The 17,288-nt window shown below is 48.6% G+C and overlaps 4 protein-coding genes across 4 annotated transcripts; 1 reads left to right on the top strand and 3 right to left on the bottom strand.

The window, feature by feature from the left end:
- Nucleotides 1-1,419: 1,419 nt before the first annotated feature.
- On the bottom strand, nucleotides 1,420-1,674 carry CLAFUR5_13707 (uncharacterized protein; the record flags this gene model as incomplete). Its single annotated transcript, XM_047912855.1, has 1 exon — nucleotides 1,420-1,674. One exon carries the CDS (start codon nucleotides 1,672-1,674, stop codon nucleotides 1,420-1,422), a length of 255 nt encoding a protein of 84 aa, XP_047769199.1.
- A 335-nt stretch (nucleotides 1,675-2,009) lies between these two features.
- On the bottom strand, nucleotides 2,010-2,246 carry CLAFUR5_13708 (uncharacterized protein; the record flags this gene model as incomplete). Its single annotated transcript, XM_047912856.1, has 1 exon — nucleotides 2,010-2,246. The coding sequence occupies one exon, from the start codon at nucleotides 2,244-2,246 to the stop codon at nucleotides 2,010-2,012; it is 237 nt and encodes a 78-aa protein (XP_047769194.1).
- Nucleotides 2,247-2,614: 368 nt separating this feature from the next.
- CLAFUR5_13709 (uncharacterized protein) lies at nucleotides 2,615-3,277 on the bottom strand (the record flags this gene model as incomplete). Its single annotated transcript, XM_047912857.1, has 1 exon — nucleotides 2,615-3,277. One exon carries the CDS (start codon nucleotides 3,275-3,277, stop codon nucleotides 2,615-2,617), a length of 663 nt encoding a protein of 220 aa, XP_047769193.1.
- Nucleotides 3,278-5,714: 2,437 nt separating this feature from the next.
- CLAFUR5_20361 (uncharacterized protein) lies at nucleotides 5,715-5,954 on the top strand (the record flags this gene model as incomplete). The annotated part of the gene is made up of 2 exons (XM_059463197.1): nucleotides 5,715-5,776; nucleotides 5,894-5,954. The coding sequence occupies 2 exons, from the start codon at nucleotides 5,715-5,717 to the stop codon at nucleotides 5,952-5,954; spliced, it is 123 nt and encodes a 40-aa protein (XP_059319174.1).
- Between the last annotated feature and the right edge of the window lie 11,334 nt (nucleotides 5,955-17,288).

Below are 17,288 nucleotides of genomic sequence, written 5' to 3' on the forward strand. Positions count from 1 at the left end.
GCATTCGAAGACCATTCACCTTGCAAGACCGCCTGCTCTTTCTCTTCTTACTTCATTCACACGGTTCTCATCGACAACAATGCCACGACGAACATGACCCGGACTCTCAAGCTTCAAGCGTATTCAGGCGACTCATCCTCACCAGCGATGACCATATCAGGCATTTCCTCTCTACCCTATATATACATCACTGCGTTATCGACATCATGCCATCGGCTGCCGACTCCAGCTCAGAGGATGCTTCCTGCGGATGTCGTCAGCGCGACAGTCGCCTAACGTACCGTCACAGCTACATACCAAAGCAAACAGCAACGTCCACATAACGCCTCATCAATCAACAGACCGATCCCACAAAATGCCCCAATGCCGCAGCATCACACGGTTCAGTACGACATCATTCTTGATCGGCACTCAACGAGGCCCATACCAAGCTGGCCACGAATGCGCACCCATTGACCACCGCTGTCGGTCCCAGTCGTAGACGTAGTGCTGGTACCGCTCAGCAAATGGAAATCGATAGCCATGGAAGCGATCTGTGAGGTTGTGCCCTCGAGCGGCATTTGTCTGATCAGGATTGCGCCCTCTTCACCCATCGGTATCCATACCAGGAAGGATACTGAGCACTGTGCGACCACTGCCGCGTGTTCCAGTCGTAAGTATAAGGCTGATAAGCCCGAGCATACTGAGGTCGAAGGCCACCCCAAGGATCAGCGCCATACCCTCGGCCATGCCTCTGCTGGATGGGAAATCTGGGGCGGCCTCCCACGAAAGGCTGTGGGTTGCCAAGTACGCTCTGCCACGGAACGTAGTTGGGATCTCTTCGCACTACTAGGGAGGGATTCACGCGGTGTCCGCCTAACCACGATTCATTTTCGTCTCCCCAACGGGGCATTGTGAAGAGTTTGAGGATTTGAGTGCGATCGTGGGTGGACGTGTTCAAGAGCGTTGTGTTGGTCAATGTGGTAGGCGACGTTGAACGGGAACGCGAGACATATTTGCGCTGATCCTGCAGCAGTTGTGAAGGCATGCCGGTGCCACTTGCTACATACCACATTGTAGAAACAGCAAGGTGACGCAGAAGATTCCCATTCGACGGACTTCATGACCTGGCAATGTCAACACTTGCGAGCACGAATACTGTGCCCGCCCTTTCGAAACGCATGCGTCATATTTCAGCTTCCCTTTGTGGTCAACATTCACCACATACGAGTCAGTGGAAGAAGCTGGCAAGGGTCAGTGAAAAACACTAATTGATGAAAGGTGATGATTTGAAAATGGACTGAGACACCAATCATGGTGGGAACTCAATATGGCGTACAGCAATCGATACCTGAAACGCCTGAACACTGGAGGAAAGAAGACATCATACCCACGACATCTCAATGCCTCAGCATCGCTCAAGTCATAATGCAATCACCCTCACCTTGGGTAATGGCCTGCAGGCTCAAAGCCCTGCCCTGGAGTGAACGTGAGCTGGTTGTTAGCGTATAGAATTTGGTCGCTGGCGCCATAGCCTCCCTGTCCTGTGAAGGACTGGTAGGGATACTGATTGGAGCCAGGATATGAACCACCGAAGCAAGTCTGGAATGGGGTATAGCTGTCGTCTCTGCGTACGACTTGGTTGTGTGGGACCGGCATGCCTCCGACATACCACTGGTTTGCGATTCCGGACATGGTTGTGATGTGGTCGTGGTGTGGTTCGAGGGATAGAGGGCGATCTGTAGAAACAAGGCGAAGGAACAGTGGCGGAGCTGTCGTGGTCGTCGGAGATTGAAGATCGGAGGAGCGTGGTAGTAGGGTGGTGGTGGGGGAAAGAAGCAGAGGGTGGGAGGGAGAACAAGATATACTGGCTAACTCCAGATGTGAAGATTGCAATGCTACTCGCCACGAAGGAGATTGAGTTTTGAACAAGTACCTGGCTACCTACAACGCCTGATCACTGGAAGAACGAATGCGTGGCTATCCGCAGCGCCTCGATGCTATCGAGCTGTTGAAGCCATCATTGAACTTCACCGGCTTCGAAACTGCCCTGGGTAAGACCGCGGATAAGCGAACGCATTACCTGACATGGTGAAACCCGCAGCGTGCCATCCAGGCCAGTAGGGGTAGGTATTGAAGGGAGCATTGGCGCCGCCTATTAAGGTATGGCCTGGAACGTAGCCGGGGTCTCTGCGGACGACTTGGTTGTTCGGGATCAGCACGCCCCCGATGAACCAATCATTTCCGGTCACTCCGTTTCCGGACATCGTTGTGCTGGAGTCGTGGCGTGTTCAACGAAGATCGAGCAAGGCTGGAGTGTGTTGGTCAGAGTCGTGGCTGGGGGAGTTTGAAGGATAAGGGATGAGTGAATTCGTGGTGGTGGAAGTAGGGCTCAAGGTTTGGGAAAAGCCGGATATATGCTGGATTGTAGCAAACGTGAAGATTGCAGTGCTAGTATTCACAATGGAGAAAGACTTTTGCATACAAAAGCCACCAACTACACACGTTCGCCACAGTTGAGCATCAGCATTGAGTACTATGTCTGCTACCTACCTACGACATGCTAGCTAGAAAACAAATGGACGCTCATTCACCATAACGCCTTGACATCCTGCGTTGGAAAAACCACACACCCTCAGCGGTAACTGGGCGGGCCTGGTTGGTAAGCCGCGTGATAAAAGCCCTGGCCCGGAGCGTAATCGTACCGTTGCCAGGGGATCGAGTTTGCTGGCCGTGCACCATTCCATGGGTCGGCACTGTAGCCTCCTTGACCGCTTGACTGGAAGGGGTAGGAGTTAAGAGGAGCGTTGGGGCCGCCGAAGCAGCTTTGGAAAGGGACATAGTTCGGGTCCTGTCGCACCACGCTGTTGTCTGCGACGGGGTAGCCGTTGAGGATCCACTGATTTGACAGATTCGACATTGATGCGAAAGGAGGTATGCGGTTGGTTGTGTTGTGAGCGGAGATGTTGGATGTTGGCGAGGTGGTGAAGGAGTAAGAAGGCATTGATCGAACAGTCGCGAGATATAGCGTCTGTTCATCGACCGTGAAGACTGTTTGTCGACTGAACGTCACGCTACGCCACGCCCTGAATATGACAAGCTTCATTATGCTGCGATTGTCAACCCACTTCGCCGCCGAGGTGAATGTCACCGAATGGAAGACCTGATTGTCCTCGCCACCAACATCGATACATGGCCAAATAATGACATGCACGCCTGCCAGCGAACTTGACTGTGGCTCAGGTGTAAGGACCCTCGTGACTTGACGAAGAAGATCAGTCGAACCACGAACATTCATGACGATCTGCTTGCGTTTGCAATAACCAGTGACTCTGGTGGCCATACAGTGAGGACTAACAGTGTTCATACACGGCTATGAACAGCATAAAATGGCACCTGAACGCCAAGCCTCCAGCTGAGCTACGTGCAAATTAGGCCAGATTAGTTATCAAGCTTCATCACCAGCCATCAGGGAGGTTATAGAAATGTGGCCTTGGTACAAAGGACCATCCCTGGCCCCAGGTATAATCAAAGTGCTGATTGTGCCCGCCATAGATTGGTCGACGACCATTCCAAGGGTCAGGTCCGTAGCCGCGGTGATCTCCCCCATTTGGCCAGCGGTTGGTGGGCAGTGTGCCGTAGCCAAACACACTTTGGAAAGGGACATAGCTGGGGCCCCTGCGACACACCTGCGAAGACTTGCGTGGCTGGCCACCGATGTACCATTCGTTGGTTGAAGACCATCGAGGCATCGTTGCAATGAGCTGAGGGTGGTGAAGAGTGAGATGAAGTTAATGAGGTTTGCGTTTGTGGGTTGAGTTGACGAGAGGAGCGGGAAAGTGGTAGGTGGGAAAGATGGAGGGCTGGAGAATTCTGAACGGGACTCCTGCTACTCAAGTGGTCTTTCGTGAACGTCGCACAAGGGGCGGGCTTTCGAGTCACTGTATCGTCATATGTAATATGGAATGGAGTACAGGTCTCCGAACATATTCTTTTGCCCAAGCGATTACTCAGCGATATGCCAGGTGAGGTCTTTATGAAGGTATGCATTCAGTCGTATGACTCCTTCCTCAAGCAATCATCCTTGGCTAGATGGGCGAGTGATTATAGTTCTGCGCACATCCCGCAAATGGCGGCCTCATCCCCGGATTCCCATAGCCCGCAGCTGCGTTATTGTAGCTTGGACGAGGGTACCTGTCTGAGCGTTAGCGAGGGTCATTAAGCGATATCGAGGGTCATTCATCGTCTGCGAGGGTCACCAAGCGTCGGGACGCCTAGTGAGCAGACAGATCATTGAGCGCCCCGGAGTGAGAACAACAATCAGACTCTGCCACCTGTCGTGCGCATGGTGTATGCGGTCTGTGCTTTGTGGAAGTAGGTTGCTGAATAAGAGCCCTCGCTACAAAATGGCTGCCGGATCGCTAGTCGGTCGAAAAAGAACTTACAATTATTTGATTGGATGGGCATTCCCGTAGCGCGCCACCTCCACCTCATCAACAACCACCAGGTATGGACCTCATTGCTATCGTACTATGCTATCGCACTATGCTATCGCACTATACTATTGCCCCATCGTGTGTTCCATACCGCTGATGTGTTCAGAACGCCTCGAGACCTGCCCAAAACGAACCATCCCAACAGCCGCGTCCGCATACGCGCAACCTGAAGCCGAACGCGAATACACCTCCGAAATGCACCTCCGATACATTACAAGGGCAACAAAGCACTGCGATAGCTAAGCCGGAAACAAAGAGACGGATCTAAAGCACAGCGGTGTGAGTAGGAAACAGATTGCGCCCGAGCTGCTATAGGAAAGAGATGCAGGAAACAGATTGCGCCCGAGCTGCGACAAGAAACAGATGTAGGAAACAGATTGCGCCCGCACCGGACGACTACAACCTTAAGGTGTTTCTCGCACCCTCATTAGCCCACCGTCAAACGGCAGAAACGAGCCCGTTCGCAACAGTAGTAGCGTCTATAGCGCGTAGATAGCGACAGCTAATCAGATCACGAGAAACACCGTTCAGTTCTGTTCTACTAACCGTGCCTATCGTATACGACAAAAAGAGATAACGATACGGCAATCGCACGCTCGGACTAGCGACCTCTACGCCTACTCACCTCACTTCACGGTCACTAATCTTACAAGGTGGTGCCCTACCAAAAGGTCATGACCTTCTAAGGTGTAGAAAGTAAGGCACCCCGAAGGTGCCTTTACAACTTTCCCTCGACGGAGGTGAGACTATTACAGCATATCTAAACACCCCATTCTCGCCGGTGAGCGAACCTACCGACTGTTTATACCTATAATGAACTTCAATCGAGTCATCCTATAGCCGCCCGAAGACAACACTACGAGGCGCAGGCGCACCTAGGCAACAATAGGAGGAACAAATCCGTCCCTACGGAGGCCACGACCGGTGATACCCGCTATACATAATAACGAGAAGATAAGATAGGCCAATGCTATCAAGATGATGGACTTTTAAGATAAGTTTAAAGCTTCGATAGGCTAATACTATTAAGAACTGATAGGCTTTTAAGTAATAACTACGCGCCGAGGACCTACGTGTCTAATTCAGTCCTATACGACGGTTTGCTAAGACTTACAAGATAGCGAGTTAGATTTATAGTAGTTATAGAAAATAATTCCCTAGCCCACCGCTATAATTGAACCTAGAGCGTAGTAAAGCGATAACTTCTATCCCTACGCTTAATATAATAGTACACCGAGGATGTACCGTATAACGTACTACTATTATAGATACTACTCGGCTATATCGCCCGCGGGAATAGGGTAAAGCAATATTATATTGAATATATACCTTTATTGAAAGTAAGGTAAGAAGTGAGCCTAGGGAAGTTAAAAGCTACCTAAACCTTATACAAAGCATTTACTAATATAATAAGTTAGTATAAAGTACGTGAAAATGCCGCTATATCTACTCCGTAGGAGGAAAGAGAGGGGGGTCTAGGGTCCCTCTAGCCGCCGGAGGTATAGGTACTTACTAGCTAGACAGTAATACTAGTAGGTATTAATACTAGCTAGTAAGTAGCCCGCCGCGTAGCTTACTACGCCCCTTGCGGAGCGCCTATAGGCCCGCCGTAGGCGTTAAGTAGATATAAGATAAGTTAGGCATTGTAAGGGCGCGCGTACCATAGGGTCCGAATGAGATAGTTGTTGTTCTACGAAGCTACGAAAGAGGAGCGCGAGGCGCGGCGAAGTTATAAAGTAAAGCCAAGCCGCGCTAACCCGATGCAGAAGGTCCGCGGTTCAGCCGGGCCGACGCAGCTACAGTGAGGGGTCGCGGGCTGCCCGTGACAGTACCCCCCCTCCCAAAACACGCCTCAGTCCTCTGAGCGTTATTCACCTTGTGAGGCCACTTGCCTGTCGAGCTCCATAATCGCGCGAACGCCGAATCATCCTCTAGTGCCCTGTCGTCATCCGATAACATCGCATTCGCTCTATCAAGACTATCCTCGACCGGCTTCCTTCGAGAAACATGTTGCCTAGTTAGCTGGCTTGCCCCAGATCTAAGTCTGTCTTCGGCTCGCACTCGCGTATGATCCTTATGACCAAAGTTGGGTATCATTGCAGGCTCTGTAGGCTCCACTCGAGTATCGAATATGTGCGGAGCAGATTCTATTAGAGGCAAGGCTCGAGGCGACTCATTCGTGACGGTGTCTTTCGGAATGACCCTGATCGAGTTGAGACCGAGTATCTCAGTGGCTGGTAGGGACCAGTCAGATGGAGCTGCGAAGCCTACAGGCGTAGACAACTCCGGCCGGTTATGGTGAAAGTCTGCAACAGCGGCGGCTGCGTGTTCAAGCATGTCCTCTGCAGGTTGCCAGGTCTCACCATCCTCTTCGTTCTGATATCCAGCCCATTTCACCTTGTACCATGTATCTACTTTGCGCTTGTGCCCCTTCTTCACCTTGCCTGCCCGCTTACGGGTGTACATGTCAAGGATCTTTTCCACCTCGTACATGTGCGTAGGTGCTGCCACTACATCGGCTGCTGCATCAGCCTCGGTGGTGTCAGGTTCGATAGTTATCGGTGGTGGCGGCGCCAGATGCTGCCCTTCAAGTGGTGGGAAATCGGGGTGGTCGGCTCGTTGTAGTAGTGAGGTGTGGAAGCAGTTATCAAGTCCTACTAGAGCGTCTGATAGTTTCAGTCGATAAGAGAGTCTGGCCGGCATAACTTCCGTGATCTGGTAAGGGCCGGCATATCTCCTGTCCAGCTTCTTAGATGGTCGAGTCGTGCGGATGTTCTTGGTGCTAAGATACACCCAATCACCCACCTTGTAGTCTGGAGGAATGCTTCGGTGGCGGTTTGCTGCCTCTGCTTGGAGAGCTTGTGACATTCGCATATTCTCTTGAAGGTGTTTGTGAAGCTCGCAAATTCGACGCACAAAGGTTTCTGCTGATCGCGCGTCCAGTCGCTGGAGAGTGGTCAGTCCTCCCTCCTTTCCAGCGTTCAGGTCAACTCGCTCTATGAACTCAGGGTTGTATCCTAAGGTGGCGTAGAACGGCGACACACCAGTAGTCTCAGACAGGTGATTGTTGATCGCGAACTGAGCAAGGCACAGCCATTCTGCCCAGTCATCCTGTGCCTCGTTGGTGAACATGCGGAGATACTGTTCCATCGCCTGGTTAGTGCGTTCTGACTGTCCATCAGTTTCTGGGTGATACGAAGAACTCAGCTTGCGATTTGTGCGGAGCATCTTGCAGAGTTTCTTCCAGAAGGTAGCAACCCACTGCTTGCCACGGTCTGATGTAATGGTGTCAGGAAACCCGCGCCGACAGAACACATGTTTGAGGAAAAGCCTTGCCGTATTCTGTGCTGTCATTGCGCCAATAGGGATCAGCTCGACTTCCTTAGTGAGCCTGTCAGTGACGGTCATAATGTTGTTGTAGACCATGCCGTCAAGAGTGCTGTCTGGGAGTCCGACAACGAAGTCGACTGCAATGTGTTTCCAAGGCCGATCTGGAACAGGAAGTGGCTGTAGTAATCCTAGTGGCTGGGAGTGCAGAGATTTTGTTGTACGGCAGGTGCGGCAATTCGCGGTGTATCTGCGCACGGATCTCGCTAATCCAGGCCAGTAGAATTCACGTGCTACGAGTTCATAAGTGCGAGCTCGTCCTGGATGGCCTGCTGCTGGAGCGTCATGGTTTATCTTGATTATCCTGGTCTGTAAAGCTTGGTCATTTGGTACCCATAAGCTCCAGCCGTCGTATTGGTTTCGAACATATAGCAGGTCGCCATCCACTTTGCAGTGTGCTGGGTGAATCTTCGCTCTCTGTAGCAGTGTAGGAGTGCGGTCTTTCTGCAGGTCCTTAATCGCGGTCTTGAGCTCGTTATCGGTTACGTACGCCGTCGACATTCGATACTCGAGTTCGGCTTCCCGCTGACTTTCACGCGTCGCCGGTTGTTCAGTAGGCGCATCTCGTTCTGTAGGCATAAACTCTTCAGCTTCAGGGTTTAGCGGTACTGGTTCCTCTTCTTCCGGCGCATCTTCCACTGTTGCCTGTAGTGAGGCGATCTTAAGGAATCGCTTAGGAGGCAGCAATGTCTGATGCTGATGCTGGTTCCGAGGGTCGTCCACCCCCTGCGGAAGGTCCTGGCTGCGTCTCGTCAGGCTGTCTGGCTTTGTACCTTGAAGTCCTGGACGGTATATTATCTTGAAGTTGAACTGTGACAAGAACTCAGCCCAACGCGCTTGTCGCCGATTTAGCTGCTTTGTCGTCATGAAGTATTCCAGGTTCTTGTGGTCGGTGTAAATCTTGACTGGCTGTGAGTCCTCATCATCTGCCTCGCAGGCGAGCTCGGGTCTCCATTCCTCAAAAGCCTTGATGATGGCTAACAGTTCCTTATCATAGATTTCATAATTGCACTCCTGTGGACTCAACTTCTTCGAGTAGAAGGCCACAGGATGTAGCACACCATTCTCGTCATACTGCGAAAGCACGCCGGCGTTCACAAAATCTGAAGAATCTGTCTCTATTACTGTTTCCCTGCCTGGCACGTAATGTGCGAGCATGCCGGCTTTGCTGAACGCAGCTTTCAAATTGTCAAAGGCTCGTTGGCAATCTAGTGACCATTGAATCCTTCTGTTCTTGTGATTGCTTGGTCCGTCCGACTTGGTCAGGTTTGTGAGAGGAGCAGCTATGCGCGAAAATGCTTCGATGAATCGCCTGTAGAAGTTGGCAAATCCAAGGAAGGCCTGGACATCCTTCAGGTTCTCAGGAGCTTCCCATGTCTGAATACATTCGAGTTTCTCGGGGTCCATCTCGATGCCGTCAGGGGTTATGATTAGCCCAAGATACTTCACCTTCTGTTGGTGGAATTCGCTTTTGTCGATGTCCACTGTAAGTCCTGCATCGCGTAGCTTGGTGAGAACCTTCCGCACGTGTTCAATGTGCTCCTCCAAGGTGTCACTGAAGATAAGTACGTCATCCAGGTAGGCCGACACAAAGTCGTCTAGGTGTTCTTGCAAGACCTTGTTGATGTATGATTGGAACGATGCTGGTCCGTTGCACAAGCCGAATGGCAACACTAGACACTCGTAGATGCCGTATCGTGTCGCAAACGCTGTCAACCACTCGTGCCCTTCAGCTATCTGTAACTTGTTGAAGGCTGCTACAATGTCCAGCTTTGTGAAGTACTTCTTGCCGTGCATGCGGTTGAGCGTCTCTTGTATCAAGGGAATCGGATACCGGTTCTTGATAGTGATCGCATTCAATCCTCTGTAGTCGATACAAACACGCAGCCCACCTCCAGGCTTACGTACCACTAGCACTGGTGCAGGAGACTGGTTCGTCTTTTGCCCTGCTTTCCGCACCTTCCCTTCAGATGTTTGCTCGTCTAGCCATTTTTTAACTGCCTCGTTCTCCTTCTCAGCTAGGCCGTAGGGCTTGCGGTATGGTGGCTCTTGTGGACCATCAGGCTTAATGTGAATCTCATGATCTACGCCTAGTCGGTGAGGTGGGAGTCCTTCATGATCCTTAGCTGAGAAAGCGTCCGCAATATCGTGGTACATTGGCGGCAACTTCTCCTTCGGGTTGTGATTGAACTGCTTGTTCAAGAATTGGTCCAGATCATCAGCAGCCATTGCACTCAGCTTAAGCTCTCCGCCGTCGCTCTCACGCCTAGTGGGCATGATGTAGAAGCACTCAGCCCCAGGCCGGTGCGCGTACATCCCCCACGCGCGTTGAGAAACGCCCTGGCAGTCCACTTCTTCATCGTCTATGTCTTCCAGGTCATATGATGAGGCATTCAGCTCTGCTCCTCCTGCTGTGAAGCTCGCTACATCTCCAGTGAAGGGCTCTGGTCCGTACCGTACTGGTGCCTGCTTCTTCTTCTCGCGGTGGTTCAGGGATTGCACTGTTGTCGGTGTCTTATTCTGTAGACAGTGACCAAAGCAGTAATCCGACCTGAATGCCACCTCGCCTGTCTCCCAGAAGATGTTTGGGTTGTGCGCTGTAAGCCACGGCAGGCCAAAGACGATGTCGTATTCGAGGTCGGTGACGTAGCATAACATTTGCTCGTGATGATCGCCTATGACTACGTCTACAGGGGCCGCGTGTGTAATCTGCCGCGCAGTGGCCGTTCCATCTCCCAGTGTTAGTCGTCGGCTTTGCGTCAAAGGGATCAGGGGTATTGTGTATTTGCGTGTGAATTTCCAGTCAAGAAAGAGAGAGGTGGAAGCAGAATCTACAAGGCCTCGAGCCTTTCTCTGTTGTATCATTACGGGTAACACTATGTGAGGGTACACAGCTGGCTGTTGCTTATCCAGTGCGCATGCCGATATCTTAAGCTCCTCACTATAGTCTGTTACCGTCTCTTGCGTTCCGTGTCTCTCAATCTCATGCTCTTTCTGTCCTAGGAAGTTCGGGTGACCGCTGTCTACCACGCTTAGGCAGCGGTCGTGCCATTTCCCTGCCGCGGATCGGCGGCTAGGGAACTGAGGTTCGCGTTCGGATTCGGCGTGGTATTGCGTGGACGCGGTGGGCGATAGTCGCCATCGTACCCATACATTGGGCATTCAGGGTTGGTCGACACGTGAGAACCTGTACGGCAGCGGTAGCACTTACCCTGCTTCTTAAGGTCTTCGCGCTGCTCACGGTTGAGCGTAGGCAGGTTCTGTAGATGTGTCGGCAGATCCTCCTTCTTCTTGGTACCAGCGTACTGTAGTGGGCGCTGTACCAAGGCACCTGCTACACCGGCAGCGGCACTAGCAACTGCGTTGCCGTTGTTCTGGTTGTTCTGGCCGCCATTGCTGTTCGAGTTGCCATTGCCCCGGGGGCGCTCCTTCTGCGGGTATAGTCGATCTGTCTCGTAGAAACTCTCGTCCAGTGCGGTGCACTCCTCGATAACGTCTTGCATGCTGTCTAGGCGGCGGTCGACTTCGCGGTCGCCGAAGGTCTTGATGAAGTACTTGCGGTTCAGTCGGTTACGGAACAGCATGAGCTCGGTCTCATCGGTCCATGACATCCAGGCGCGCAACTTCGAGTAGCGGGCATGGAAGGCTACAAAGGTTTCGCCTTGTTCTTGCTTGCAGGTAGCAATGTCAACCATAGCCTTGGTTCCCTCATTGCGTGTGCCATATTGGCGTGTCATCCAGTCTAATAACTCTTCTCCAGTCTTGAACTCGTTGAAGGACTGCTGTCCAGGCACAGGGATCCTCGGCTTGATGCTTCGCTGAGGATCACCTTGTGTCCACCCATACACGAAGCGCAGACCATCTGCCTCAGTGCGGAAGGTTGCTACAGTCAGCTTTAGGAGAACACTGCTGTACCAGCTGTCGAAATTGGGGTCGTCATCGTTCTTGAAGTGCTTAGGGTCGGGCACACCCTTGCCGATCTCCATGCCGCGAGTGAGGGTGCGGTCAATGGTGAAGAGACGTTCTGGAAGGTCAACCAGTGGTGTCTGGGTGCGGGTGTTGCGCATTCTCGAGTCACGACTGTTGTTGGGTCCTGGTCGCGGACGGTCGTTGTCACGTCCTCGGCCATTGTCGCCACGGTCATCGTCGTCTCCATCGTTATCGTTATCACCACCACCGCCACCGCCCCCTCCACCAGCAGCTTCGCGATACCTACGCAATAGCTGCTCGAGTGAGGTCTCGCGTGGGCGGGAACGAGAGGGTCGGCGGCCTGAGCGGCCCCTACCTCCGTTCTGTGTGGTGTCTCCTGCCTCAAGCCGAGCCTTCAGGTCATCGACTTCTTGTTGTAGGGCCTGGTTCTTCGCCTCAGCATCTTGTGCCTTCTTCTTCTCCTTCTCGCAGATCTCGCTGAACTGCTTGCACAGGTTGTTGGCTTCCTTGTATTTCTTCCCCAGCTCTTGCAACTTAGCTGGGTCGCAATCCTTCTTGCTCTTGAGATCTGCTGCCATTTTCTGTGTGACAAGCTCTTCACTTCGCAGCATCTTGTAGATGCGGTCGTATTCGGTGTACAGCGTGGTGTACTGGGTGTTCTGGAGGTCGTTGGCTCGCTCCATTACATCGAGTTGTCTGCCCTTAGTAATTGCCGTGTTGACTGCTTGTAGCACGAAGTCGTGGGTGGTCTTCGGGTGTTGGGATGCAAGGGTCGTGAGGTTGTCTGGGGTGACATTCTGGTATTCGGATGCGAGAATGTGTTCTGCCTCGTCGAGTGATAGATACACCTCGTCTGGGTCGCCGCCTGGGTTCTCTTCGAGCTTGAACTCGAACAGTTCTGTAAAGTCAATCTCACCACCTTCTTCTCGCTCGAAGGCCTTCTGGTAAGCTTTATCAATCTCTTGTTGTAGCGCGACACCGGTGTCTACTGTGACCCGCCGGTTGTCGTCCTGTGTCTGACTCTGAGGAAAAGAGGAGAGGTCGGGGAAAAGAGATGTGCGCTGCTTGCTTTTGCCCTTAGGCTTAGGTGGCGGTCGCATGCCGCCGTTCGCTGTTTGTGAAGTCATGTTGTCTGGGTTCGGGGGAGGCGTGACGGTGCCTGTATCCTGACTGTCTACGAGCGCGCGACCACCTGCTGATGGTGTCGCCGCGTTGCGTTCTCTAGGCATCTGCGCGCTGTGCGCCTTACCGTGTTCTGTGTTCTGATGCGGCTCTGCGCGTTCTCGAGTTCTGCGGTTCTGTCTGTTCCTGTTGTTACGCGTCCCTTACCTAGATCCGCGATCTGGGTAGTAAGGTAGAACAAACTGTAAGGGCGCGCGTACCATAGGGTCCGAATGAGATAGTTGTTGTTCTACGAAGCTACGAAAGAGGAGCGCGAGGCGCGGCGAAGTTATAAAGTAAAGCCAAGCCGCGCTAACCCGATGCAGAAGGTCCGCGGTTCAGCCGGGCCGACGCAGCTACAGTGAGGGGTCGCGGGCTGCCCGTGACAGGCATATAGTATTAGTATATAACAGCCGTTAAGTAGAGATAAGTACTATCCTATTAAGATGTAGTATCTCAAAGGGAGTTAATAATCAGGAAGTGATCTAGTAGCCTAAGGCATCTACGATGACTTAGCTTATAGGGAGATACCTTCTCTCCCCTTTAGCTTAGATAGATATCTAACACAATCAATATATTAGTTCCTAATATATTGCTACATACTCGTGCTATTAGTTAGTTAAAGATTGATCTCTTACTCTACTCCGCTACTATCTACCCGTACCTATTTAATAGGTTATAAGCCCGGGTTTATGTAGGAATAAGAGCAACCTATATCAGTATAGGTTACTTATATCCCTTGCTATCGTAGTAGAAAACATCTAGGAATTAGAAGTCTACCCCGTCTATCCTATTAAGGAGCTTAGTTCGATACTAAGTAATAGGTAACCTAGATAAGGACTCTATACGGCTTACTTAAAGCTAATACCTTAAAGATACTCTATAGGCAGAACTGTATCGAGATACTATTAACAAGGACTTCAAGTAAGTCATTTAAAGCTCTACTAGGAGAGACAGACCTATGTCCTAGCCCCGAGACCTTATACCGCTCCTTCTTTACTTTACTAAGTAGGCCTTAGTATCCACACCTACGAACTTTCCTATTCTATACTAGAAGCCTTAGTAGGATCTGAGCCACTACTTTGGAGTATATATACCTTGTTTCATTATATCTAATCTATTATAGATTTATACTAAGAGAAGACAGAGGAGAAGGGATGTAAAATCTTAATTCTTAGGAGGGACAATTAGAAGAGATAGTTCAACCTTTAGAGATATAAGATAGAGAGCTAATTAGCATTCTTTACAATTGATAACCTAATAGAAGTGTCTTTTAACAACATCAAGGGCAAGACTCTGAAACTCTAAGAAGAGGCTATAACTAAAGAGATCCTTAATACGCTAATATAGACAAGACATAATGTAGTATACAACTTCAGTATCCTTAGTAGAATTATAGAAGAAGATGAATTTGAGCTTAAGGGCTTATATGAATCTAGAAGAGCTACTAAGAAGTAGGTGTATCTCTAGAACAAGTATAGCTAGGTGCTACTAACCTATACATATAAGCTTATAAAGCAATTTGTGACCTTTGAGATAAGTAAAGAGTTCACTATTAGATCTGTATAGACACACCTAGTTTCTCTTAGAAAAAGGATTGCTGATGTTGACCTAGAGGGTTAGTATTATAGGAAAGCTAATGTAAGGATGACCTAGCTCTTAAGCTTACTACTACCTGACTACTATATAGCTAGGGATACTATTATAGCTTTGCTAAAGATAGATTATAAAAGGACCTTAAAGATCCTTAAAGCTTAAGAAGCTAGGTTAGATCCCTCTAAGGCTAAGTATAGTATAGTAGTCACCTAGGTCAAGCCCTTAGGTCTAGTAAGACCACTCTCCTACCTTCTCTATAAGAAGGATCATCTAATCAAGGACTGCCCTAGTCTACCTAAGGCAAGAAAGGTCCTTAGATCTCATTCCTAATCACCATCTTCCTAGAATATAACATATATTAAGAAGAAGAGAACTCTACTACCTACTTTAAGGAGGACACTAAGAGAGAAGTCCTCTATAGGAGAACTTAAGAAAATGGTGAAGAAACTCAGCTCTAATATACTATCGCTCTAGAAGAACTAGGCCTAGTCTTATACCTCTAAAGCAAAGAAGACTAGAAAAGGTTTTTCCGCCCAAGAGTCACGTGACTTATGCAGCTCATCCCTAGAGACAATGTCTAATAATGATAAGTATAATAAAGTGGCTTACTTAACTACAGAAGTCTAAGGCAAGTTCCCCTTGTTAGAGTAGTTACTTAACTCCTATACTTCATCCTATATAACTGACTAAAGCTGCCTCTTTAGATCTATAACTCCCTTAACAAGGAAAAAATAGATCAAAGTAGGAGGTGGGTTTTTATTAGCCACTTATATTAGGAATGTAGAGATGAGTAGGAGAGCTAGTAGAAAAGTTGTTTTAGAAGATGTCCTACTTATACCTAAGCTTAGAGTAAACCTAGTTTTATAGAACTAGTTTAGCAAGTAGTTTAGTGTTTAACCTCTATCATTTTCTCTTGTTTCCCCCTCTAGTAAGACTGTTGTCTAGACAAAGCTCCTTAGGGGGGTTCTATTCATTAATAAGATTTCTCCTCTCCTATAAGAACGGGCATATTACTCATTATGTACACTACTAATAGAGAATGCCTTTATGACTGCTTAATTAGAGACCAACCTAAAGTAGTAGGAGCTTTAGTATAGAAGATTTGTACACTTTAGGAAGAATTTGCTCTAGAATCTTTATAAGGTAACAGACTTAAAAGAACCTATTCCTATCCCTAAGGATAGCTTTCACTAGTACAGAGTATATTTAATAGTAAAGATGAAGAAGTACAAAGGCAAAGTTATAGAGAGAAGACCTAAAAGACTTGCCCTTATATCTATTGACATATATAGCCTACTACTAATCTTAAGACTAGGATTGAAATACTAGCTTAAGATTGTTAATAACTTCTCTAGGAAGAAGTGGACCTTTCCTCTTAGGAAAAGAGAAGATGCTCTAGTTGCTCTCTAGAACTAGAAGATCAAAGTAGAGAGGAAATTATTAGCGTAGCTAAAAGTAGTAAGGCTTGACAATACAAAAGAACTTATTACATTAGTAAAGTAGTAGGAGAAGGATTTAGGGATTAGGCTCGAGCCGACTAAGGTATATAACTCTCTACAGAATGGACTAGTTAAGAGGTTAATACAAACCTTAGAGGACTCTATAAGGGCAATGCTTAAAGAGGCTAAAATGCCGGTTGAATTTTGGCCTAAAGCACTAGAGGCCTAAACTTATATAAGGAACAAACTACTAAATGGCCTAGATTACGATAGGTTCAAGGTTTCACTAGATAAGGCTTTTGATAGTATCAAACCGACTATCAACTATTTGAAAGTTTAGGGATATAAAGCTGTTGTCTATATAGACATAAGATCCTAACCTTAATAGGTAAGAAGTGACAAGCTAATAAATAGAGGTAAAGAAGTAGTGTTTATTAGGTATGTTAAAAGTATAGCTAAAGCCTAGCTCTTTTAGGAACTAGACATAAGAGCTGTTAAACAATACATACATATAGACTTCTTTAAGGACTAGCCTAGAGGTGATATAGGTCTTAATGTTCTAACATTAAATCTACTAAGTAGCGCACTAGCTAGGAAGCCCTTAGGAAGGCCGAGGAAGAACGTATCCTTAGGACAATCTACCTACTATTTAGGCGTCTATTAAAGTACCCCCGAAATAGATCAGCTAATTAAGAGCCCTAAAGTCGCTCAGCCGAGAAAGCTGTTTATACAACTTCCCTAACCTCCGGAGAACGTAGGGGAATTTCAGAAAATCGATTAGCTAATTAAGAGAAGCTCCCTAGATCCCTAGGAAATAGACGTTACTAGGTCATAAGTAACGGTCCCTAAATCATACCTTACAAAGAGAAAGGCTGACTATAATGTTAAGGGCTATAATATAAAACAGAAAGCCCTAAAATCTATTGTCCCTAAGCCCGAACTAACTACTAAAGTAGGAGAAGTAATAGACCTCTTAGAGAACCTTGCTACTTTTTACTAAGCTTTCTTTATAGCTATACAATCAGCAGACAGTTCAATACTATAGGATAGCGAATTCCTAGAAGAAGTTAAGGAAATGGCCTTTATAGTAACTATAGAAGCTATTATATATAAGCAAGAGGTCCTAATTCCAAAATCCTATAAGGACACTATAACTAACAAGAAATAGGGACATCTTTAGAAGGGGGCAATCTAAAAGGAACTAGATGCTCTATAGAGTAATAACACCTAGGAAAATTCTGTTCTACTAAAGGGAGCAAATCTCGTTACATTAAGATAGGTCTTTGATATTAAGAGAAGC

The sequence above is a fragment of the Fulvia fulva genome, chromosome 12 (genome assembly GCF_020509005.1).
Source record: "Fulvia fulva chromosome 12, complete sequence".
NCBI classification, from domain to species: Eukaryota; Fungi; Ascomycota; class Dothideomycetes; order Mycosphaerellales; family Mycosphaerellaceae; genus Fulvia; species Fulvia fulva.